The following is a 21,335-nucleotide window of genomic DNA, read 5'->3' as shown; positions in this document are numbered from 1 at the left end:
TTGGTTGAGCATCCTACTTCAGCTCAGGTCACGATCTCATGGTTTGTGAGTTCGAGTCCTGCATCGGGCTTGCTGCTGTCAGTGCAGAGCCCACTTCAGATCCTCTGTCCACCTCCTCCCCACCCTCCCCCACTCACAGTCTCTCTCAAAAATTAATATTAAAAATAATAATAATAATAGGGGGGCCTGGGTGGCTCAGTCAGTTAAGTGACCAACTTCGGCTCAGGTCATGATCTCACAGTTCGTGGGTTCGAGCCCCACGTTGGGCTCTGTGCTGACAGCTCAGAGCCTGGAGCTGCTTCAGATTCTGTGTCTCCCTCTCTCTCTGACCCTCCTCTGTTCATGCCGTCTCTCCTCTCTCTCTCTCTCTATCTCTCAGAAATAAATAAAACATTTTTAAAAATTTAAAAAATAATAATAAATTAAAATTTAAATAAATAAAACTCCTAGACCTCCTGTGACTTCAGCCAGGTCACAAGTTACAAGATTAACACACACAAAGCCATGACATTTCTGTATGTTAACAACAACAAAATGAAAACTAAAATCTAAAACATAACATCATTGGGATACCTGGGTGGCTCAGTCAGTTAAGCGTCTGACTTCAGCTTAGGTCATAATCTAACGGTTTGGGAGTTCAGGCCCCACATCAGGCTCTGTGCTTCAAACCGTGTCTCCCCCTCTCTCTGTCCCTCCCCCGTGTGTTCTCTCCTTTTCCCTTTCTCTCCCTCTCTCTCAAAAATACACATTTAAAAAATAAATTAAAAAAACAACGTCACTTCAGACTGTTCCAGAGAAAAGGAAATGCACCCTGGCCACCGGCCCAATGCCTCCCGTGGCCAGTCTGCAGAGTGCTCTGAGCCAGTGCTACGGGCCTGTGCCTTGCCGAGCCTCTCCCTGCTGTCTGCCCAGCTCACCCCTGCAATGCCGGGAGACCTGCACAAGAGGTCTGGGACTCTGAGCCTGCAGGAAGTGGACAAGCAGCTGATCTTCAGTGGAAGGTCAAATACACCAGGACAGAAGTCAACAAGGTGGACAAAGAGCTGACGCCACACAGGCGAGGAACTGGCCTACCAGTATCGCATGGGATGGCCCCGATCCAGGTCAGTGCTGCCCCTTGGTCATGACAGACCCAGATGCTCCCAGCAGGAAGGACCCCAAGTACAGGGAACAGCACCATTTTCTGGTGGTCAACATGAAGGGCAATGACTGACATCAGCAGTGGCACAGTCCTCTCCGATTACATGGGATCTGGGCCTTCCAAGGCCTTCCTTCACCTTTACATCTGGCTGGTTTACGAGCAGAATGGGCCACTGAAGTATGACGAGCCCATTCTCAGCAGCCAATCTGGAGGCCACTGTGCTAAATTCAAAGTGGCATCTTCCTGCAAAAGTACCTCAGGTCCCTGGCAGCCAGCATGTGTTGCCAGGCTGAATGGGATGACTATGTGCCCAACGCTACGAGCAGCTATCTGGAAAGCAGAGGGAAGCCAGGAGATAGAAGCATCCTGGGGTCCCCAGCAGTACTCTCCAAGTTCAGGGAGAGTACTGAACTTCCCCATTCCCATTCTCACAGTTGGAACTCGAGCCATCACATACTGGTTTCAGAGGACTTCTCCTTCTGCCTGTCCTTTATAATTCTACAGTGTCACAGCCTGATTTATGTTTTGATCAAATCTGAGTACCATTCTGGGTGACATTTTGGTACTCAGATGGGGTCATCAAATTGTTAACATAACAGCAACCCAGAACTTAAAAAAAAAAAAAGAAGAAGAAGAAGAAGAAGAAGAATTCAGGTAAAAAGACCAGGTCAACAGTAATAGAGCAGAGAATCAAAGAATCTTTAAGGAAGGTTTTAAAAAAACACATTCACTGCCTCTACCTCTGTGAGCCCAAGTCTGGAATTGTGCATAATGGCATCTTCTGGGTCGCATTTTCATGATGGTGTCTCTCACCAAGACAGCCATAGGCTGGTGTGTCCATCAACCCCCAGTGTGTTACATCTCAGACCGGTTATGAGGGGTGTCTCTGGTTCCTTTAAAAACCAGTACTGCAGGGGCGCCTGGGTGGCTTAGTCGGTTAAGCGTCCAACTTTGGCTTAGGTCATGATCTCGCGGTTCGTGGGTTCGAGCCCCGCGTCGGGCTCTGTGCTGACTGCCAGCTCGGGGCCTGGAGCCTGTTTCAGTCTGTGACTCCCTCTCTCTCTGACCCTCCCCTGCTCACGCTGTCTCTCTCTCTCTCTCCTAGAAGTAAATAAAACATTAAAAAAAAAAAAAACAGTACTGCAAAAAGCAAGAGGGAGAGTCACTTTGCGATTAAGACACAGCCACCTAGAGGAGCTGCAGCGCTGGGTGAGAGGTTGTCAGAAATCCCGTCTGTGCCTGGTAAATTGATTACGCTTTACTGGTGTAAGAAAAGCCAATCTGGAGTTTCAGAATGTTCTATTAATTCAGCTATTTGCTTATAGTTTGATAAAAATAAAAACACTGGAACCAAGAAAGAAAAAAAAGAAATGCTTAAATAAAAATCTAACAAAACGTGTAGGATCTGTGTGCTGAAAGTTACAAGCTGCTGATGGAAGAAATTAAAGACAGCATACGTAAACGGAAAGACATGCTCTGTTTACAGACTGAAAGATGCAACATAGAGAACAGCTCTCCCCAAGCTGATCTATGGGGAATATGACAGAATTCTCATCTGAATCCCAGCAAAACTTTTTAAAGACACAGATGATCTTATGACAAAATGTATTTGGAACAGTACAGGACCTATCTAGACAATTTTGGAAAAGGAAAACCCAACGGGAAGAACCACTGCATCCAATGTTGAGGCTCACTTATGTAGCCACAGCAATCAAGACCGTGAGCTCTGGTGGGAGAGCAGATCGATGGATGGGCCAGAGCAGAAAAGCCAGAACAGACCAGGCAGATATGCCAACTGACTGCTGGCAGAGCTGCAAGAGCAGTTCCACAGAGGAAAGATCCGATCATCTCTTCCACAAAGTGTGGGGACAAATGGACCAAAAAAACAACCTCAACCAAAGTTCATACCTTGTACAAAACTTAACGCAAAATCGGGGTGCCTGGGTGGCTTAGCGGTTAAGCAGCCGACTTCAGCTCAGGACATGGTCTCACGGTTCGTGAGTTCGAGCCCTGCGTCAGGCTCTCGGCTGACAGCTTGAAGCCTGGAGTCTGCTTGGGATTTTATGTCTCCCTCTCTCTCTCTCTCTCTGCCCTCCCCTGCTCACGCTCTGTCTCTCAAAAATAAATGTATGTTTAAAAAAAAAAAAAAACGCAAAATGGATTGCGAACTCAACTATAAAAATATAAAACCGTTAGGAAAAAAATTCCTTCAGACCAACGGTTACAAGAAAAGTTCTTACAACACTAAGAGCACAATCATGGAAGGAAAACCAACAAACTAGACATTACCCAGACTGGACCCTTTTGCTCTATAAAAGTCTCCATGAAGAAGAGGAAACAACATGCTCCACACTGGGAGAATCTATCTGCAAACCAGGTATCTAATAACAGACTTTTATCCAAGGTATATCAAGAGCTCTTTAAACTCAACAGTAAGAAAAAAAAAATTAGAAAATGGGGGAAAGACATGAACAGGTATTTCACAGAAGAGGCTATAAAAATGGCAAATAATCTTGTTAGGAGATCTCAGCATTATTACCCACAAGAGAAATGCAAATCAGAGCCACAACTCACCTACCAGAATGGCTACAATAAAATCAATGATAACACTAAATGCCAGTTAAGATGTGGAAGAAATGAATCATTCATATGTGGTGGGTGGGAATATAAAATGGGACAGCCACTCTGCAAAACAACTTGGCAATTTCTCACAAAAGTAAACATGCATTAGCACATAACCCAGTGACTGCACTCTTGGGCATCTATCCCAGAGAAAGGAAAACATATAATCACACAAAAACCTATACACAGATGTTTACAGCACCTCTACTCCTAACAGCGAAAAACTGGAAACAACCCAACAACTCCTTCCATGAGAAAACAGGTAAGTCAAGTGGGATCCAGCCATACCATGGAACAATACACAGTAATAAAAAGGAACAGACTATTGATCCAAGCAACAATCTGGGTGAATCTGAATGGAAAAAGTCATTTTCATGACACTCCATTTTCATGACATTCTTGAAATAAAATGATAGAGATTAAATTTTTTTTTTAACATTTATGTATTTTTGAGAGCGAGAGAGACACAGCACAAGTAGAGGAGGGGCAGAGAGAGGGAGACACAGAATCGGAAGCAGGCTCCAGGCTCTGAGCTGTCAGCACAGAGCCCAACGCAGGGCTCAAACTCAGGAACGGCGAGATCATGACCTGAGCTGAAGTCACGTGCTTAACCGACTGAGCCCCCCAGGCGCCCTAAAATGATAGAGATTAATGTGACAACTATGTGGTAGTGGTTGCCTGGAGTTAAGTACAGGGCACAGGGTGGGTGTGCCTGTAGCAGGGCAGCATCTTTGTGGTGATGGAGGAGTTTGGGATCTTCAGTGCGGCAGTGGTGGATACATGAATCTATCCGTGTGATAAAAGGACACATAACTGAGCGTGTGTGCACATGTACACACACACTTGGGGAAATACAAACAAATCCAGGTAAAACCGGTGTATCCAAATAACCTGTGTGGGTTGTACCAGTGTCGGCTTCCCAGCTTTGACCTTGTACTGAAGTGACGCAGGAGGCTGCACTCGGACAGACTGGATGGAGGGTACGGGGGCTCCCCTGGATCTGTTATGCCTTCCTGCAAACCTGTCATTCTTTCTGAAAACTTTTCACCAAAACCAAACTGGATTGCAGTGAAAGCTGTAGAACTCCATGTGACGACCAAAAATCTTCAAATTTCACTTTTACAGCAGATTGAGTCTGTGTTATGCAAAACACATCTCAATAAAGTTGCTTTTAACAAAGGAACAATAATCAAAACCTGATATATTTACATATTTAAAGTGAATATTCATACCTAACAGCGTATCAAGCATAAAACTTTCAGGATTCCTTCAAAACCCTCTGTAGTTCATTTCTGATTTTAACTGAACTATACTATCAGTTTTTCCTCAAAAAGTTTCCTATAATAATACAATGTTTGCAACAGCTTTCATTTATCAGCACAAAAATAGCAACTCTTTGCTAACAAATCAAAAACACAGATAACCAAAAACAGGTAGTCACGTGCAAGTTTGTTAACCATGAAAGGTGCGCACAAAAACACAGAGAAAATGAGACCACAAGCAAGCAACCGACATGCCTCTTGGCACCGGTGAACCCCCACACCGTCGGGGACTAGTTCACACACGCGGGAAAGCCAGGTCAGACACTAAAAAAGCTCTGCTGGCACTTTGTGGAGAGCCTCATCCAACCTCACAGGGACAGCACAGTCCTTCGAAAAGCAGTTCAGATGTCCCCCAACAGCTTCACCCACGCCAGGGAAGCTGGGCTCTTTCTTCTCCGGAGTTTAAAGGTTGCCACTGCCAGAAGGCCTCTCCTGCCCAGCCCCTGAGTTCACATCAAGGCCCGGCTGGACCCCCATTGATCTGACTGAACTACCGCTGAGGAAACAGCTCACCTGCGGCCGGGAACCAAGCCGCCCTTGGCCAGTGGCCATTCTCCGGGGGGTCAGAGGCTGCTGCTCACCCATCACTCCTCTTTATGACTTTGAGTCCACGCTATGTTTTCTCCTGTTTGCTTACGTTTGGAGCCAGTAACTGCTCTTTTCCTAATGACTTCTACCCATGCTGTGGTACCTTCTAGCAGTGCTCTAATGTGGGCTCTAGTGCCTGCATTCCTTCCTGGTTCCTCAACTCTAAACTAAGCTTCCCGCATCCAGCCCCATGATCTGTAGAGACCTGGACTGAGACCACAGAAGAGGCTGTGGAAAAGGCAGTGCTCAGTTCTCCACAACAAAAAGAGATGTGGCCTTGTCATCTGTATTAAATTGGCAGGACAGTTAAACAGGAAACTTAACTGGAAATAGGAAATAGTTTCATCTAAAATATTCCCACATTTTAACTAAGGTCAAAGTGTCAGGGCAGTAACACGCTGGTGATCTGACACCACTTTACCAAGGCCACTGCATCCTCCATCCACGCTGACTGGCGCTTTACCCGAATGGCTTATTTTTAAGCACTACAACTAAAATGCCCACAAAACATGCATGTTTTTCCCCCGACGCTTATCAATTTAAAAAGAAAAAAGGAAGCTAAGATTCTGCCTAGTTTTTTTTTTTTTTTTAGTGTTTTATTTATTTCTGAGAGAGAGGGAGAGAGACAGCGTGAGCAGGGGAGGGTCAGAGAGAGAGAGGGAGATACAGAATCAGAAGCAGGCTCCAGGCTCAGAGCTGTCAGCACAGAGCCCAATGTGGGGCTCGAACCCATGAACCGTGAGATCATGACCTGAGCCAAAGTCAGATGCTCAACGGACTAAGCCACCCAGGCGCCCCTGCCCAGTTAAGTTTCAACTTAACAAGGACACTTAGCAATTTAAGTAAGTACCAAACCAAAAGATGCATTGCTAATTTTTACCAAATTCCTTCTTGTATGTTGGTCAACTTCTTTCAGACCACAAAACTTTCCGGCCCAGGCAAATTAGCCACACTGTCATCTTAGTTTGTCATGATTTAAACCATGACAAAACTAAAACTTTAACTTTTATTATGCGACAACTCAACTCAGTTTTGAGACTAAAATTCTTTCCCTGACCTTTTCTACTTGCTCAATATTAAAGTCAATACAAAACCCACCAGTTTGGAAAACCTTCACTGCAGCCTCAGACATTTGGAATCCCTTCGCCAGAGGAGGCAGGGTACCCATGACCAGCTACCGAACATTCCTCTATACTGACAGCGCCTGCTGGTGGTTCCTGTGAGCTAGGAGAAGCACCTGCCAGCTAACAGCGAACCATATACCGAGCCGCTGTTAATAGTACTATTACAGTGCTACTACTTAAAAATAGAAGCATGCATACTCCTAATTTTATCATTTTATCCAAAGTGACAAGATAGTTCTAGCTTTACAGAAAAAAAGGGGAAGTAATTTGTTCCATAAAGTAAAAATATGTAATTTTTGAGAAATCCTATTAGTCTTCTCAAATATTAAAATACATTTGTTATTTCTAAAATATCACTAAATGAGGGCACTGGGATGTCTTACTTGGTTGAGTCTCTGACTTCAGCTCAGGTCCTGATCTCATGGTTCTTGAGTTCAAGACAGCTCGGAGCCTGGAGCCTGCTTTGGATTCTGTGTCTCCCTCTCTGTCTGCCCTGCACCCAATAGCACATGCTCATGTGCTCTCTCTCTCAAAAGTAAACGTTAAAAAAATTTCATTTAAATAATAAAGTATCAGTAAATGATCCCTTAATCATATTTCTAGGTAATACATTAATCTCTGATTATAAATTGTGATGTGCATTTTTTTCAAGATTCTTAGTATACTGTGACTTTCAATGTTCTGAAATGGTCTTTTAAACATAAAAATTAACAGAAAGTGACTATTACAAGGCACCCAGGAAATACTCTCCACATTAAATGGTCATAAAAGCCAACGTTGACTATTTTCCAACCCATTTAGAATACATACATCTTCAAACACCAGCTCTTGAGGATCAGGGTCTAGAAAAGCTGCTGGCAACACTGCTTTGCGGCCGCAGCCACGACACAGGTGCGGCAGGCAGCAGCCTGGGAGCATCGTACCTTCTTCTCCCGTGTGCTGTCAACCTGCACGGTCTCTAGGCGGGCTTTAAAGTGCTCACAATCCATTCTCAGTTGCTCTAATTCTTGCTCTTTCCTTTCCAGGTCTAGAAAAAAGAGACATAATACTACTCAATACTTCAAATCACTACCCTATTCTAAGAATCCATTTGCCTAATCTTCTTTTAGGAAAACGGGCACTGCCTGCACAGGTGGGATCATGCACACATCCAGTCCTTGACCAATATGCTAAAAGGCCCGCTTCGTACCCCAGAGCAGAAAGCACTATTTTTGTTGTTGTTGTCGGTCTTATGTTTTTAAGGCCTCATTTTACTGCCAGACTTGTACTCGAGGCTTTAAGAAAGTGGGTTATTTACAGGGCTGAAGGCAGGGCTGAGAAGCCCGACTGTCTCGTGGCACAGACTTGTATCTGCTCCATAAAAAGCAGAAGGCGGCTCAGCAAGTAGACGGTGCCAGCCGGGGCTGATTCACAAAGCTCGTCTCACCAACTGGCAGACTGACTCAGTGGGAACAGCCGCAGCGGCACTCAATGGAGGGTGGGAGGAACGTGGTCACACAAGAAAAGGCCCCAGGGACAGCATGGCACCAGGGCATTCTTCCTCTCAACCACATCCGCACAGATGATGATTCAAACGGCCAACACAAATCCCAAAGACATCACGTTAATGAGTCTGAAATCAAAAGCATTATCAACTCTAAATAAAGAATATTACGACATTCATAAAGCAATCTAGAACTTAAAACTGTTAAGGGCCTCGACTTCAGGGGCTACAAAGTCATCCATTTTTATGCTAACATAAACCAAGACTTGACGTGGAGCACAGTCCTGGGTCAAAGGCGTGCCTCGTGATTAAGCAGCAGTGCTTGTGGGGCACCAGAACCCCCCAAAGGACCTGCTCAAACACAGGCTGCTGCGGCCCCCGTCAGGGTTTCCAATTCAGGAGGCCGGAGTAGGGCCTGAAAACCTACACTTCTATCAAGTTCCTAAGTGAGGCTGATACTGCTGATCTGGGAAGAGACTCAGAAAGAGTGCGCCCCCGGGACCATAACCTGGTCTCTGGTCACTAACAAAATGAAATTGACACACACCAGCTCGAGCAAATGAGGGAGCCCAGCCACAGGAGCGTGGGGGGCAGAGAAATGGAGGGTAGTGGGGGGTGGCAGCCTGGAAACTTGCGCCTTCCCCCACCTGGGAGGGGAGATGGTTTACAGCATCCCCCCAATGAAGTGCAGACCAGAGGGGCTGTGGCTTCATAGTCCAGGGGTCTGACACAGAGGGGCCGGCAGGGGGAGGGGAGGTGTACCAAACGCTCTGGAGAAATGGATGGCGTCTTCATTTTCTAGGGACCCGTTGCCCTAGCGGGAGATTAGCACCTGAAGCTAAATACACCGGTACAGATTATGAAGCTGGCCAGGAGAACTCTTGAAGTGTGTTTCTGAGAAACTACGTGAAGTAATGTGAGACTATTTCCTCTCCCTCAAATCAGTTCTCTTTCTGCCCTTCTACAACGTATCATGCCACAACAGGACTTGCCCCACAACTCTATACTCTGCCCTACAAATTGTGGCCACCCAAGATATCAACTATCAGTCAAAGTGCTTTATTTTTTTTAATGTTTGTTTATTTTAGAGAGAGAGAAAGAGACAGACAGACAGAGAAAGAGCATGAGTGGGGGAAGCAGCACAGAGAGAGTGGGAGACAAAGAACCTGAAGCAGCTCCAGGCTCTGAGCTGTCAGTACAGAGCCCAATGCAGGGCTCGACCTCATGAACTGCGAGATCATGACCTGAGCCAAAGTTGGACATTTAACCGACTGAGCTACCCAGGTGCCCCTATGCTTTATTTTTTTTTTTCATGTTTATTTATGAGAAAGAGAGAAAGAGAGTGGGGAAGAAGGCAGAAAGAGACGGAGATACAGAATCCACAGAATCCACAGCAGGCTCTAGACTCAGAACTGTCAGCACAAAGCCCAACACAGGGCTTGGACTCAGGAACCCTGAGATCATGACCTGAGTTGAAGTTGGACGCTTAACAGACTCAGCCACCCAGGCGCCCCTGAAGGATTATGCTTTGAAAAACTACAAAGTTGCCTTTTGTAACAATGTTAAATTAAAATATATATTATTTATAATTATGAATGAATCATAAAATGTATATGGTCAAAAAAAGAAAGAAAATCAAAAAAGGAACTAAAATAAAATTAGTGGTACAAATTTTTTCTTTGCAGGTCACTTTTAAATTTTCTTGTATGGTTAAGCAGTGTATCACCCGAACATGCCAAAGAAGATAGGAAATTACATCTTTACAAGCTTTACTATGTATAAAATAGGGAGGAATTAATTCTGATCACCCAAAAGATTTTTGTTATAGTAACTTCAAAATCTTTTGCTCTACATACCTCTATACACCCTTACTACAGGGACAGGGCCACATCATCCCACTCTCCTATAGGCGCCCACAGAATTCAAAGTCAGCATCAGGAATTTCACACGCACCCGCCCAGGGCCCACTCCAGGCCCCGAGGCGGCAGGTGCCTTTCTGCTGTACAAGGCCGCCGCTGTGTGGCCAGATGGGGGCACTGCCATCACCGTCCAACAAAACCCCCACCTTGCGTTTCCAGCTTGGCCCCCAGAAGTGCCTGCGCCCAGAATACAAGGGCAGGGATTTTCATGTTTTGTTTTCTGATACATCCCAAATCCCTAGAACAGCACACGGAATTTTATAAGTATCTGTCCCACAAATAAATTTCACTTCTCTACACATTCCTTCTGCTAATCCTTGAATAGAAAAAAATGCACAGCTACTTTGACTATATGTCTCCTTCTCATAATGAGAATATACTGTTTTTGTGATTTTTTTTTTTTTTAAATCCAGGGACAGATAGAATATGGACAGTGAATGGTCCATTATGGGAAATCAAGACATTATCTAACGCAGTCTCAATGTCAGAATAGGAAAGGAGCTGTCACCCAGCCTAAGAGTGTCTTTTAACTGCTCACCTTTAGTGTTTAAAATGAAGGAGAAATCGGGGCGCCTGGGTGGCTTAGTCGGTTAAGCATCTGACTTTCGCTTAGGTCATGATCTCGCGGTTTGTGGGTTCGAGCCCCGCGTCGGGCTCTGTGCTGACTGCCAGCTCAGAGCCTGGAGCCTGTTTCAGTCTGTGATTCCCTCTCTCTCTGACCCTCCCCTGCTCACGCTCTCTCTCTCTCTCTCTCCTAGAAATAAATAAATTTTTAAAAATAAAATAAAAAAATAAAATGAAGGAGAAATCTCCTCCACTTAACTGGTAACTAATTAAAGAGTGGCCAAGACAGACTACCAATGCATAAACACAACCTACCTCACAGACTACTTCAACGTCGATATAGCTTCTGAAAGTTACAATCCTTTTTTTGATAGTTCTAATCACATGAGAATGCCTATATCTCTTAATGTTTAACTTACTCATGGGAAGAGTACAGAGAACTATTACGGGCAGGAGACAGAGCTATACATGTAAATGAAAAGCAGCATTTCTAAAACACTCAGCAAAGACATGTAGACCACACAAAAGAGATCAATTTTTCCTACCCTTTTTTATCACCAGGTATACTTAAAATAAGCAAAGTAAACTATCAGTTGTTTCACGTATGTTAATAGAGAAAGTATTGTTTTTGATCAANTGCCAGCCACGAGCCTGGAGCCTGTTTCAGTCTGTGACTCCCTCTCTCTCTGACCCTCCCCTGCTCACGCTCTCTCTCTCCTAGAAATAAATAAAACATTTTAAAAAAACAAAAAAAAAACAAAATAAAAGCTTTGTAACAACCCTTAACTTCTCCCTTCGCATCACTCTCCAATAGGTTTAGAAAAGACTTTCCCATTGGCTAATGGGACTAATGGACTCCAACTTTACTTTGAACTGAGATTTGGAGGGCATATAACAAGCACCACAAACTGGGCAGCTTAGAACAGAAACATCTTCTCTCCTAGTTCCGGAGGCCACAGATCCAAAACCGCGCTGTCAGCAGGCACCCACGGGTGAGGCTCCTCCCTTGCCTCCTCCATCTTTCAGTAACCCTGTTGTTACAGAATTCCCACTGCCTCCGCTCTCCCCGGGCCTTCCCCTGGTCTCTTCACTTCACATCAGCTTCCTTGTGCACGTCTTCTCTGTGTCCAAATTTCCCCTTTTGTAAGGACACCAGTCGTATTAGATCAGGGCTCACCCTAAAGACCTCATTTTAACTTAATCAGCCTGTCAACGTCAGTTCAAAAAGTGAAAAAATGAGAATATTTCAGAATCTGCTTTAAAAAATTCTTCAGTTAAAGAGATTAAGTGAATTTGAAATCTTTCTACCCACTCTAAGCCAGCAAAATAACACTTTAATTAGCTGTCAAATTTTTAAAACAAATCAAAGTGGGTTGGGGAAAAGAGTTGGAACCAGAACATGGAAATAGCATCTTTTTGCTGCACCGCCAAAAACCTGCTCCCCAAACCGCTCTTCTTTTTCTAACTTAAAGGCCACTGGAGTTATCTCTTATAAGATGACGAAAATGTGTGACTAACAGGAATTGGTTCTATCCTGGCATTGCCAATGGACTTGGCAGTACCCTGTATCACTAACTTCAACATCTGTGTTGGAGCTCCACAGTCTACCTGTAAATTACGAAGGAAAGGGGTCAGGTTTTACCCTTTGAGCGTCCCTACGTTACCTAGCGATGCCTGACAAACACCAGGCAGAGAGTGCATCTCTACCTGAGTGACTCATCGACCACGCTCACTGGAGACTTGAAAATAAATACCATCGCAAACAACTAAGATCAATCTTGCTGAATTCAAATGAATTCTGTTAAAGCATCTCGCAGACCGTAGAGTTGCGAAACGTTTCATTCATTGGCACACAGAGAAAATGTTAACGACAGGGTGTCGGGAGTGATTCATTCAATCATGTATGTCTCTACCTTCTCCACCTCGGCTACGTTCCCACTTCCTCTGTCCAAAATCCCGTTAAGTCTCTTTCTTCTCCCCCCTCTTTTCTTCAGTCCCCTGCGTGGACAGTCTCCACGTGCCCTTCAGACCCTCTCCTCCAAGATCTGTGCTTCTGAGAGGCACAAGTCAACATCCACGGCAACCAGGCTCCTGTTAGCACAGGGCAGTGAGACACGCAGAGGCATCTGCTCCGCATCATCGCCTGTCTTCCAGCAGCAGCAACTCCCCTCCTGGGGGAGGCAGCCCCTGCCCTCTGGTAGCTCCTCTGCTCCCTAGTGCGGGTTCCCCAAACCTGGGCCACACCCATCCCCCCACTTTAGGCTCCATGTTACCCCTCTTGTTTCTGCCAAGATATGGGGAAAAGACTCTGAGATCATCTCACTTGGGTCACAGTAAACTTTTGGTCATATCAAATAATCTTTTTTTTTTTTTTAAGATTTTATTTTTAAGTAATCTCTCCTGCCAACACAGGGCTCAAACTCCCAACCCCAAGATGGAGCAAACCAGGCTCCACATGCTGAGCCCACTGTGCACCCCAATAACGCCCCCTGGCACTCACCCTTCCTTCCATCCCACTCTCCATGATTCTCTCTCTGGTTCAGATTTCTGTGGCCCAGAAATAATCACTCTTTTATGAGCTGTAACGGAGGTCTTCCTCTTCTCATTCATACCAAAGTCTTGGGAAATTCATCTCCAAACACCCATCAACACTTGAGAGGCCACGTGGTACAAGTGCTTTCCAAACCCCACTTCTAACAACCCAACAGTGCCTAAGGGACACTTACGGTTCTGTGAAGATTAGTTTTTCCATTTTACTAGCTTTTTCAAACTTTTTATTTGGAAGTAGTTTCAAATTTACACAACATTGCACAAATAAAAAACATACAAGTACCCATGTTCCCTTTCCCCAGACTGATCTACTGGGAACATTTCACATTTGCTCTTCCCTTGTTCCGTATACAGACACAGACACAGACACACACACACCACACACACACACACACACACACACACACACACACACACACACACACACACTACACTACACTGAGCCGGCTGAGGTAAGTTACGTCTATCACGGCCCTTTATTCCTAAATACTTCAGTGAGTATTTCCCAAGAATAGGGATGTCCTAGACACCTACACTATACAGTTGTCAACTTCAGAAACATTAATATCAATACCTCTATCTAATCTGCCACCGACATTCAAATTCCCTCAAAAGACCCCAAATTGTCCTTTATAGCATTTTCTTCCTTCAAGGTACAACCACCAGTCTAGTGTCAGGAATTGCCTTCAATTGTCATTGCATCTTTAGCTTCCTTTAATCTAGAACATCTCCATAGTCAGTTTTTACTGTAGGACATTACAAAATGTTTTTAACAATTTAAAAATCACAACCACGTATATGGAAGGACTTACATTTCCAGCTATGATGGTGAGGGAGCAGATCAATCTTCTCACCAAGAATAATTAAAAAAGCAGAACTTAAAAAAATGGACTCCCTTGAAAGTATGTGAGAGCTACGGAGTCATGCCGGCCTTCAGGCTAGGACCCAGAGAAGGGGGATGTGCCCTGAGGTAGAGGACCCCAGCCTCCCATTGTGTTCTTCCCAAAGGCCCCGGCATATTCCAAAGCAGCACAGGGAAAGAGGCAGCAAAGCTGGGCAGAGTGGTCAGCGGTGGTACAGGGCTGGGAAATGAAAATAAACTACAGAGCTGCCAGATGACCAAGACTCAGGGTGGGCCACGATCCCAGAGGAGATGGACGCATAGAAAATGGGCTGATGTCAGAGCCATCTCTGTTCCAGGCACTTAGCAGTGCACAGGCAACACACAGAGGCTGAAGAGGCAAGCAGACGGGGCGGTGGGGGGGGCACTTGCTAGAGAAAAATATCACCACTAAAAGTCTCTACAAGTTTCACTTTAAAAACTCCATTAATCAATAAAAAAATTACCAATAGATAAAATAGACAATACAAGCAGATCAACAGGTGATCCAGATATTAAAATTATCAGACTCAGAGGTGCCTGGGTGGCTCAGTCGGTTAAGCATCTGACTTCAGCTCAGGGCATGATCTCACAGCCCATGAGCTAGAGCCCCATGTCAGGCTCCGTGCTGACAGCTCAGAGCCTGGAGCCTGCTTTGGATTCTGTGTCTCCCTCTCTCTCTGACCCTCCTTAACTCACACTCTTTATCTCTTTTTCTTTGAAAAATAGATTTTAAAAAATTTAAAAAAAAAAAGAATGATCAGATTCAGACTTTAAAATAACTGTGATTAATATTACAGGGAAAAAAAGGCAAAAAGAGAATTTTATCAAGGAGCTACAGTAAAACACAACCAAGTGGAAAACCAATACAACACCTAATAAATACTAATGATAAATTACATAAAAATAAACAGAACTAATAAAGAATTCAGAACCAAATCCACAGGTACACAGCCATTTACAACAAAGCCATTTCTATAGTAACGGAGGGAAAGACTTCTTTTCAACAAACGGGGCTGGGTCCGTTGGCCACATATGGCTAGTGGCTATTTTTTAAATAGGGTCAGCATAAATTATATAAGAACGTCACCGTTACAGAAAGTTCTATCAGACAATACTGACAGAGGCAAGGTGCTGCTGCATCTAATTTTAAATTACACAAAATAACTTTTTTCCACTGCTAAAGAAAATGAGTCACACCCTCTCCAGGGCATACCTGGCGGCACTAGATTGTGTTCAGTTGCTGATATTCAAGAGACAAAACAAGGCTGGTTCACAGTATTCACGTGAAAGCTATGGAGTCATAAACACTCATTTAAATAAAATTTAAAAGGTTAAAACAAATGTTGCAGATTTTAAAATTCAGAAATTAGACTGCAATTTATGTTTGGTGTCAACACAAAAAATTACACTATCACAACCCTAGACTCAGTATCTGACTGCCACTAAGACGTCAAGTTGTTTGTGAGTTCCATCACCTAACATCTGGAAGACAACCTGAGTGTTTGAAAAGTGTTCTATACGAGAATGAAGACTGAAACAGGCTGAACATGACGTTGGGAAAACTGGACAGCGACATGCAGATGAACGGAACTGGACCCCTTTCTCACACCACACACACAAATAAACTCAAAATAGATGAAAGACCTAAGTGTGAGACGGGAAGTCATCAAAATCCGAGAGGACAACACAGGCAGCAACCTCTGGCCTCGACCACGGCATCTGCTTATTAGACACATCTCCGAAGGCAAGTGGAATACAAGCAAAAATCAACTACTGGGACATCAGTGAGAGAAGCAGCTTCTGCACAGTAAAGGAAATATTCAATAAAACTAAAAGGCAACTGACAGAATAGGAGAAGACATTTGCAAATGGCACATTGAATAAAGGGTTAGTATCCAAAATCTATAAGAACTGACCAAACTCAACACCCAAAAAACGAATAATCCAATGAAGAAATGGGCAAAAGACATGAAGAGACACTTTTCCAAGGAAGACATCCAGAGGGCCAACAGACACGTGAAAAGATGCTCAACTTCCCACTCATCATCAGGGAAACACAAATCAAAACCACGATGAGATACCACCTCACACTTGTCAGAGTGGCTAAAACTAACAACTCGGGCAACAACAGATGCCGGCGAGGATGTGGAGAAACGGGCACCCTCTTGCACTGCTGGTAGGAATGCAAACTGGAGCAGACACTCTGGAAAACACTATGGAGATACCCCAAAAAATTAAAAATGGAACTACCCTACGACCCAGCAGCTGCACTCCTAGGTATTTATCTAAAGGATACAGGAGTGCTGATTCAAAGGGGCACATGCACCCCAATGTTTACAGCGGTGCTATCGACAATAGCCAAAGTATAGAAAGAGCCCAAATGTCCATTGATGGATGAATGGATAAAGATGTGGTTTATACATCCAATGCAATATTACTTGGCAATCAAAAAGAATGAAATATTGCCATATGCAACAACACGGATGGAACTAGAGTGTATTATGCTAAGTAAGATAAGTTGATCAGAGAAAGATAAATATCACAGGATTTCACTAATATGTGGAATTTGAGATATAAAACAGATGAACATAAGGGAAGGGAAGCAAAAATAAGATAAAAACAGAGAGAGAAACAAACCCTAAAAGACTCTCAAATACAGAGAACAAACTGAGGGTTGCAGGGGAGGTGGGTGGGGGGATGGGCTAAATGGGTATGGGATATTAAGGAGGACACTTACTGGGATGAGCGGGGAGGGTTAATCGTAAGTGATGAATCACTAAATTCTATTCCTGGAACCATTATTACACTATATGTTAACTAATTCGGAGAAAAGAGGCTGAATGGTTCTCACTGTCTCTCTCCAAGTGAACTGGAGCCAATCAAGAAAGGCAAGTGATTATTAGACCTTCTGATGCAATTATGAAACAAAAGAATCTGACCCCAATTTCAAGCTTCAAGATCAGTTTAACTACCTGAAAAGCATCCTGAGGTTGCACGGCAAAGTGTTTAAAATCTTGACCATTCTGTGATTTATGTCAGTTCACTCTGATCCTCCCTTTCTCTCAGCACCGAGGGGCCAAAGCACCTTAGCTCCATGAGATAGCAAGCAAGTTAGAGAGAAGAGCATGCAGAGACAGGGCGAGAAGCAACATCAGGACCAAATATTCAGGCACAGAGAATAAAATAGGAGGCAAAAACGGGCCCTGCCCTCCCGCAGACTCGTACCTAAGATGAGAATAAAACTTTATCTGAAGGAAAAGAACGCTGTGCTATAACATCTAACAGGACTAACAGGAAGACAGATCTTATCTAGGCAGTCAAATAAGGAAGTGAATCTGAACCTGAGGCTAAGTCCAATAATACAAAGTCTTCCAAGCCATGGTACAGTTTTGCTTAGGTTTTAGGGTGGTAGTGCTTTCTTGGGGAAAGGGGGTGTTTTTCTGGTCTTTATCCTAAAAGCAAGGAGAAGCCATTGAAGACATAAGCAGGGGAATGACATAAGCAAACAACGCTTACAAACTACACAGGCTGCAGGGTACAGAACAGACTGGAAAGTGACGATGAGTGGATGCTGCCAGGAGGCAAAGCTTCAGGCAAAACTGGCCTGGGCTCGGTAGTGGCAGTGAAGGCAGACTAGTGAATTCAGGGCACATCCAGGAGCGGGGACGTACAGGACTTGACGGGAAGAGAGACTGGGGGGGAGGAAGGGAGGAGAGGCAGACAGTGAGAGGGGTCCCAGGTCTCTAGGCAGACGGTGGTGTGCTGGGGAGACTGAGGAAGCCCAGCGTGGGGTGGGGTAGGAGGATGGGTATCATGAGTCAGAGGTCAGAAAGTAGCAATCTGTCCCGCAGGGTGTTAGGCTAGGCTAACAGACATATAAAGCCAGCTGCCAAGTTAACAGGAAAGAACACACTGCAGTGTCGTTAACAGCCCCTTTCAGTGACTGCTCATTTCTTATTCATAAAAAGCTTATTTTTTAAAATCCCAGACCATCAGAAATTCTGCTGTTTGGAATTCTACCAGTAAAAAGAAAATGTCCCACTGTTCCATGCAGGATCAAAGTCACTGGGACACAGAGCAGCCGCCTTGATTTCCAGCTACCTGCAGAGCTTCAAATAAGGCACTTCAGACACAGTGTTGTCCCAACTACGTACAAAGACAAGGCCCGGGTCCGCTGTAGTTGGATACGGTGATGGCCCCGCACACGGCCCTATTTTGCTTGGAGCCCATCACAACATGCAGGGCGCCTGGGTGGCTCAGTCAGTTAAACATGTGACTTTAGCTCAATCATGATCTCATGGTTTGTGAGTTCGAGCCCTGTGTCGGGCTCTGTGCTGACAGCTCGGAGCCTGAAGCCTGCTTCAGATTCTGTGTCTCCCTCTTCCTCTGCCTGTCTGCCACTCACACTCTCTCTCTCTCTCTCAACAATAAACAATTTTAAAAAAAAAATGGTTTAACGTGCATTTCACCCGAACTCCACCCTTCCCCAAATCTCTTGGCAAAGCCAGCCTTTTGTTGGCAAGATGCCCATAGTTCCTCTGCTGTGTGCTCTCCCTCAGGGGACTCCGGGTCCCTGGTGATGGCTGCAGGCTGGCTGTTATAAGACAAATGGTGAGGATCTGAAATCATGGTGAAACAAGCAAGAAGGAACGCCACGGAGGAGTCTGATACAGCACCGCCAGCCTGGAGGTCTGGGCAAGCCTAGGACCAGACACCTGCCCGGAGCCACTGGCACGGAGACCGCCCACGGAAAAGCCACGCAGCGGGGGAGACGGGGCGTAGGTCTGAGCCTCAGGCAGCTCCACTAGCCAAAGGGCTGCTGCAAAGAAGGGCGCATGGGCAAAGCAGGCCAGGACAGGAAGGCCGGAGAGCAGGAAGACATGGCGCAGGGCTGAGGAAGACAAGGGGCCGCAAGGCAAGAGCACCTGAAGCCTAGGTGTGATCAAGTCACCACAGATTTGTATGTGGCCCCCGCTCCGACACACAGTCAACCTGATGTTGTGTCTCTAAAGCTGACTCCTGCTGACCAATTCATGAGGCCCTGAGTGCCAGCTTATTACTCCGCAGAGGCAGAACCACCCGGTGCGCTGACATACCCGGCTGCGGACCAGCACTTCCGCTCCCGGAAGATAAATGCATGCGGGTGACTGAGTGCTCTCAGAGGGTCGCCGGAAGAGCACGGGACCAGAAGCAGGGACTCAGAAGCCAGTGAGCCGGAGCTACCACATAACCGGTGACACACACGCGGCAGGGTCCCAGTGGCACACAGAGGCCCGGGTGTTGAGAGTCACGGAAAGGACTACTTACAGAGACAAAGTGGGGATAAGGGACCCCCAACGACAGGGTTGCTGAGGCCCCAGAGACTGGCAAAGGCCCACCGATGAAGGAATGGGAGAAACGCTGTGACCGGAGCCCAGCGAGAGCAGAGACTGCCTTCGGGGCCTGAGGCGCAAGCCACAGCAGCGGAGCAAACACCCGGGCCTGACCTCTCTCTCCGCCCTCTGACGCCCGCCGCGGTAAGTCCCAGGCAGCCAGCACTTAAGCCGGAGGCGGCCAGTCGGCAGGAGTCCACCACAGGGCCAGACACCGCAGGGACTAGGAGCGCGGCTCTGGGGGCTCCAGGGAGAAAAGCGGGGCGGGGAACTCCGGCAGCCCCAGCAGCTCCCCAGGTAAGCAGACACAGCTGCGCCCTCCACCAGGCACATATGTGCACACCGGACACACGAGCGGTTTGCACTCCTTCCGTCTGCACCGGCGCTGGGGTGCCGCGCGGGGCCTCAGAAGCAACTTTCCTAGAGGCCCTGGTGACTTTGAGCAGTGCGGGGCAGCCTGGTGTGTCAGCCTTGAGCGCTGAGGGCTGGCTCAGCGCGAGGGCACAGCCGGGCGCGGTGTGCCTCTGAGAAGTTGCACCGGCTTCCAGACCGCCGCCTGACACAGCGGCTCGGCCAGAACCTCCAGCTCAAGCAGACTCGAATCGGGGCTCGACACTGACCTGTGCGTCCGCCTAGAGACTAGGAAACACATGGCGGTCTCCACGCACACAGTCATCTTCATGCAGCATACCCACGGGGCAAGCTCTTTAATTTTTTAGAGCAGCGCTTTTCAATTACAAGAGCGGCAAACGTGAATGCCAAGGACGAGAGATGGAGAGAAAGGGAAGCTGGTGAGAAACTCGAAAACAGAAAAACTGGCAACCCTTCTTCCAACACAAACTTAGGTGTCTGAGTCATTCATATGAGGGCACCTCTGTCCCTTAGGTCTTATGTGACTGTCCCAAGTGTAAGTACACGGACCGGAGCAGCACCTTAAAGCCTATTGACAGTTGCCCTCCAGTCGTTTGTGCAACACCAATCTGCTGGAACAGCAGGTGTCCCCCTCGATGGCTGCTAACGAGGAAACTCACTTTTTTCTACAATCTTTAGCTTCTGGAAGCTTTCCAGCACTTCTCCATTTAGTATTCTGGGCAAGAAGTCCCGGATTTGCATTACTTCAGTTGTCAGCCGTTCCAGGTCCTTCTTTCTGACTTTAACGAATTCTTCCTTAGATCCCACATGCTAAAAGGACAAGCAGATTTCAAGATGGTTAACATTTCCCTTGGGAGGGCAAAGACCCACAGCCCAAGGCGGCCTCCTCTCATTAGCGCCTCTCACGTCTGTGAAGGTTCAGAAAGCAGGTCTTTACCCACCCTGCCCTCTGCTCTGTGGGGTACACGGAGCTGGAGCCGCAGGCTGCAAAGGAAAGCCAGTTTTTGTCCTTTCCCTAAACACGAGGCCCGAGGCCCCCCTCCCGAAAGCCAAAGGACAGGCCGGCACCCGGCTCCCCGGCAGCCCGTCGGGAAGAACAGGAAGGTCACCGCACTCCTGCTAGGGGCGCCCGGCCCGAGGGGGGTTGTCTCCCTTGGCGTCCCCAACCCCTCAAGGTTGTCCAGGTCACACGCAAAGGCACAGGCAGGCTGGGTGGCCTCCTCACGGTAACGCCGTCAAGGGGACAAAACCGGGCCCCGAATCCGGGTCTCTCTCGCATCACGCGCAGTGGAGGTGACAGCGCGGCAACCTGTGGCCCGCATTCTCCCGAACCTTGCGCTGAGTCTTGGAAGGCGTGCTAGGGCCTTGTGAGGGGACTCGAGCTCGGACTGCAGG

The 21,335-nt window shown here is 46.3% G+C and overlaps 1 protein-coding gene and 1 pseudogene across 2 annotated transcripts in view; one reads left to right on the top strand and one right to left on the bottom strand.

Annotated features, from left to right (window-relative positions):
- HSF2BP (heat shock transcription factor 2 binding protein) overlaps nucleotides 1-21,335 on the bottom strand; it is a 93,106-nt gene that overhangs the window by 70,462 nt on the left and 1,309 nt on the right. For both annotated transcript variants that reach the window (XM_077755442.1, XM_077755443.1), the window contains exons 3-4: nucleotides 20,600-20,750; nucleotides 7,721-7,824 (exon numbers count right to left, since the gene is read on the bottom strand). In XM_077755442.1, coding sequence (XP_077611568.1) covers nucleotides 7,721-7,824; nucleotides 20,600-20,750 — 255 coding nt within the window. The remainder of the gene's footprint in view (nucleotides 1-7,720; nucleotides 7,825-20,599; nucleotides 20,751-21,335) is intronic.
- On the top strand, nucleotides 853-1,500 carry LOC144224399 (phosphatidylethanolamine-binding protein 1 pseudogene; annotated as a pseudogene).

Source organism: Crocuta crocuta, unplaced genomic scaffold, assembly GCF_008692635.1.
Source record: "Crocuta crocuta isolate KB4526 unplaced genomic scaffold, BGI_CrCroc_1.0 scaffold675, whole genome shotgun sequence".
In the NCBI taxonomy this organism is placed as follows: Eukaryota; Metazoa; Chordata; class Mammalia; order Carnivora; family Hyaenidae; genus Crocuta; species Crocuta crocuta.
Note: the sequence above shows the minus strand (reverse complement) of the source record. Positions and strands in the feature narration are given on the sequence as shown.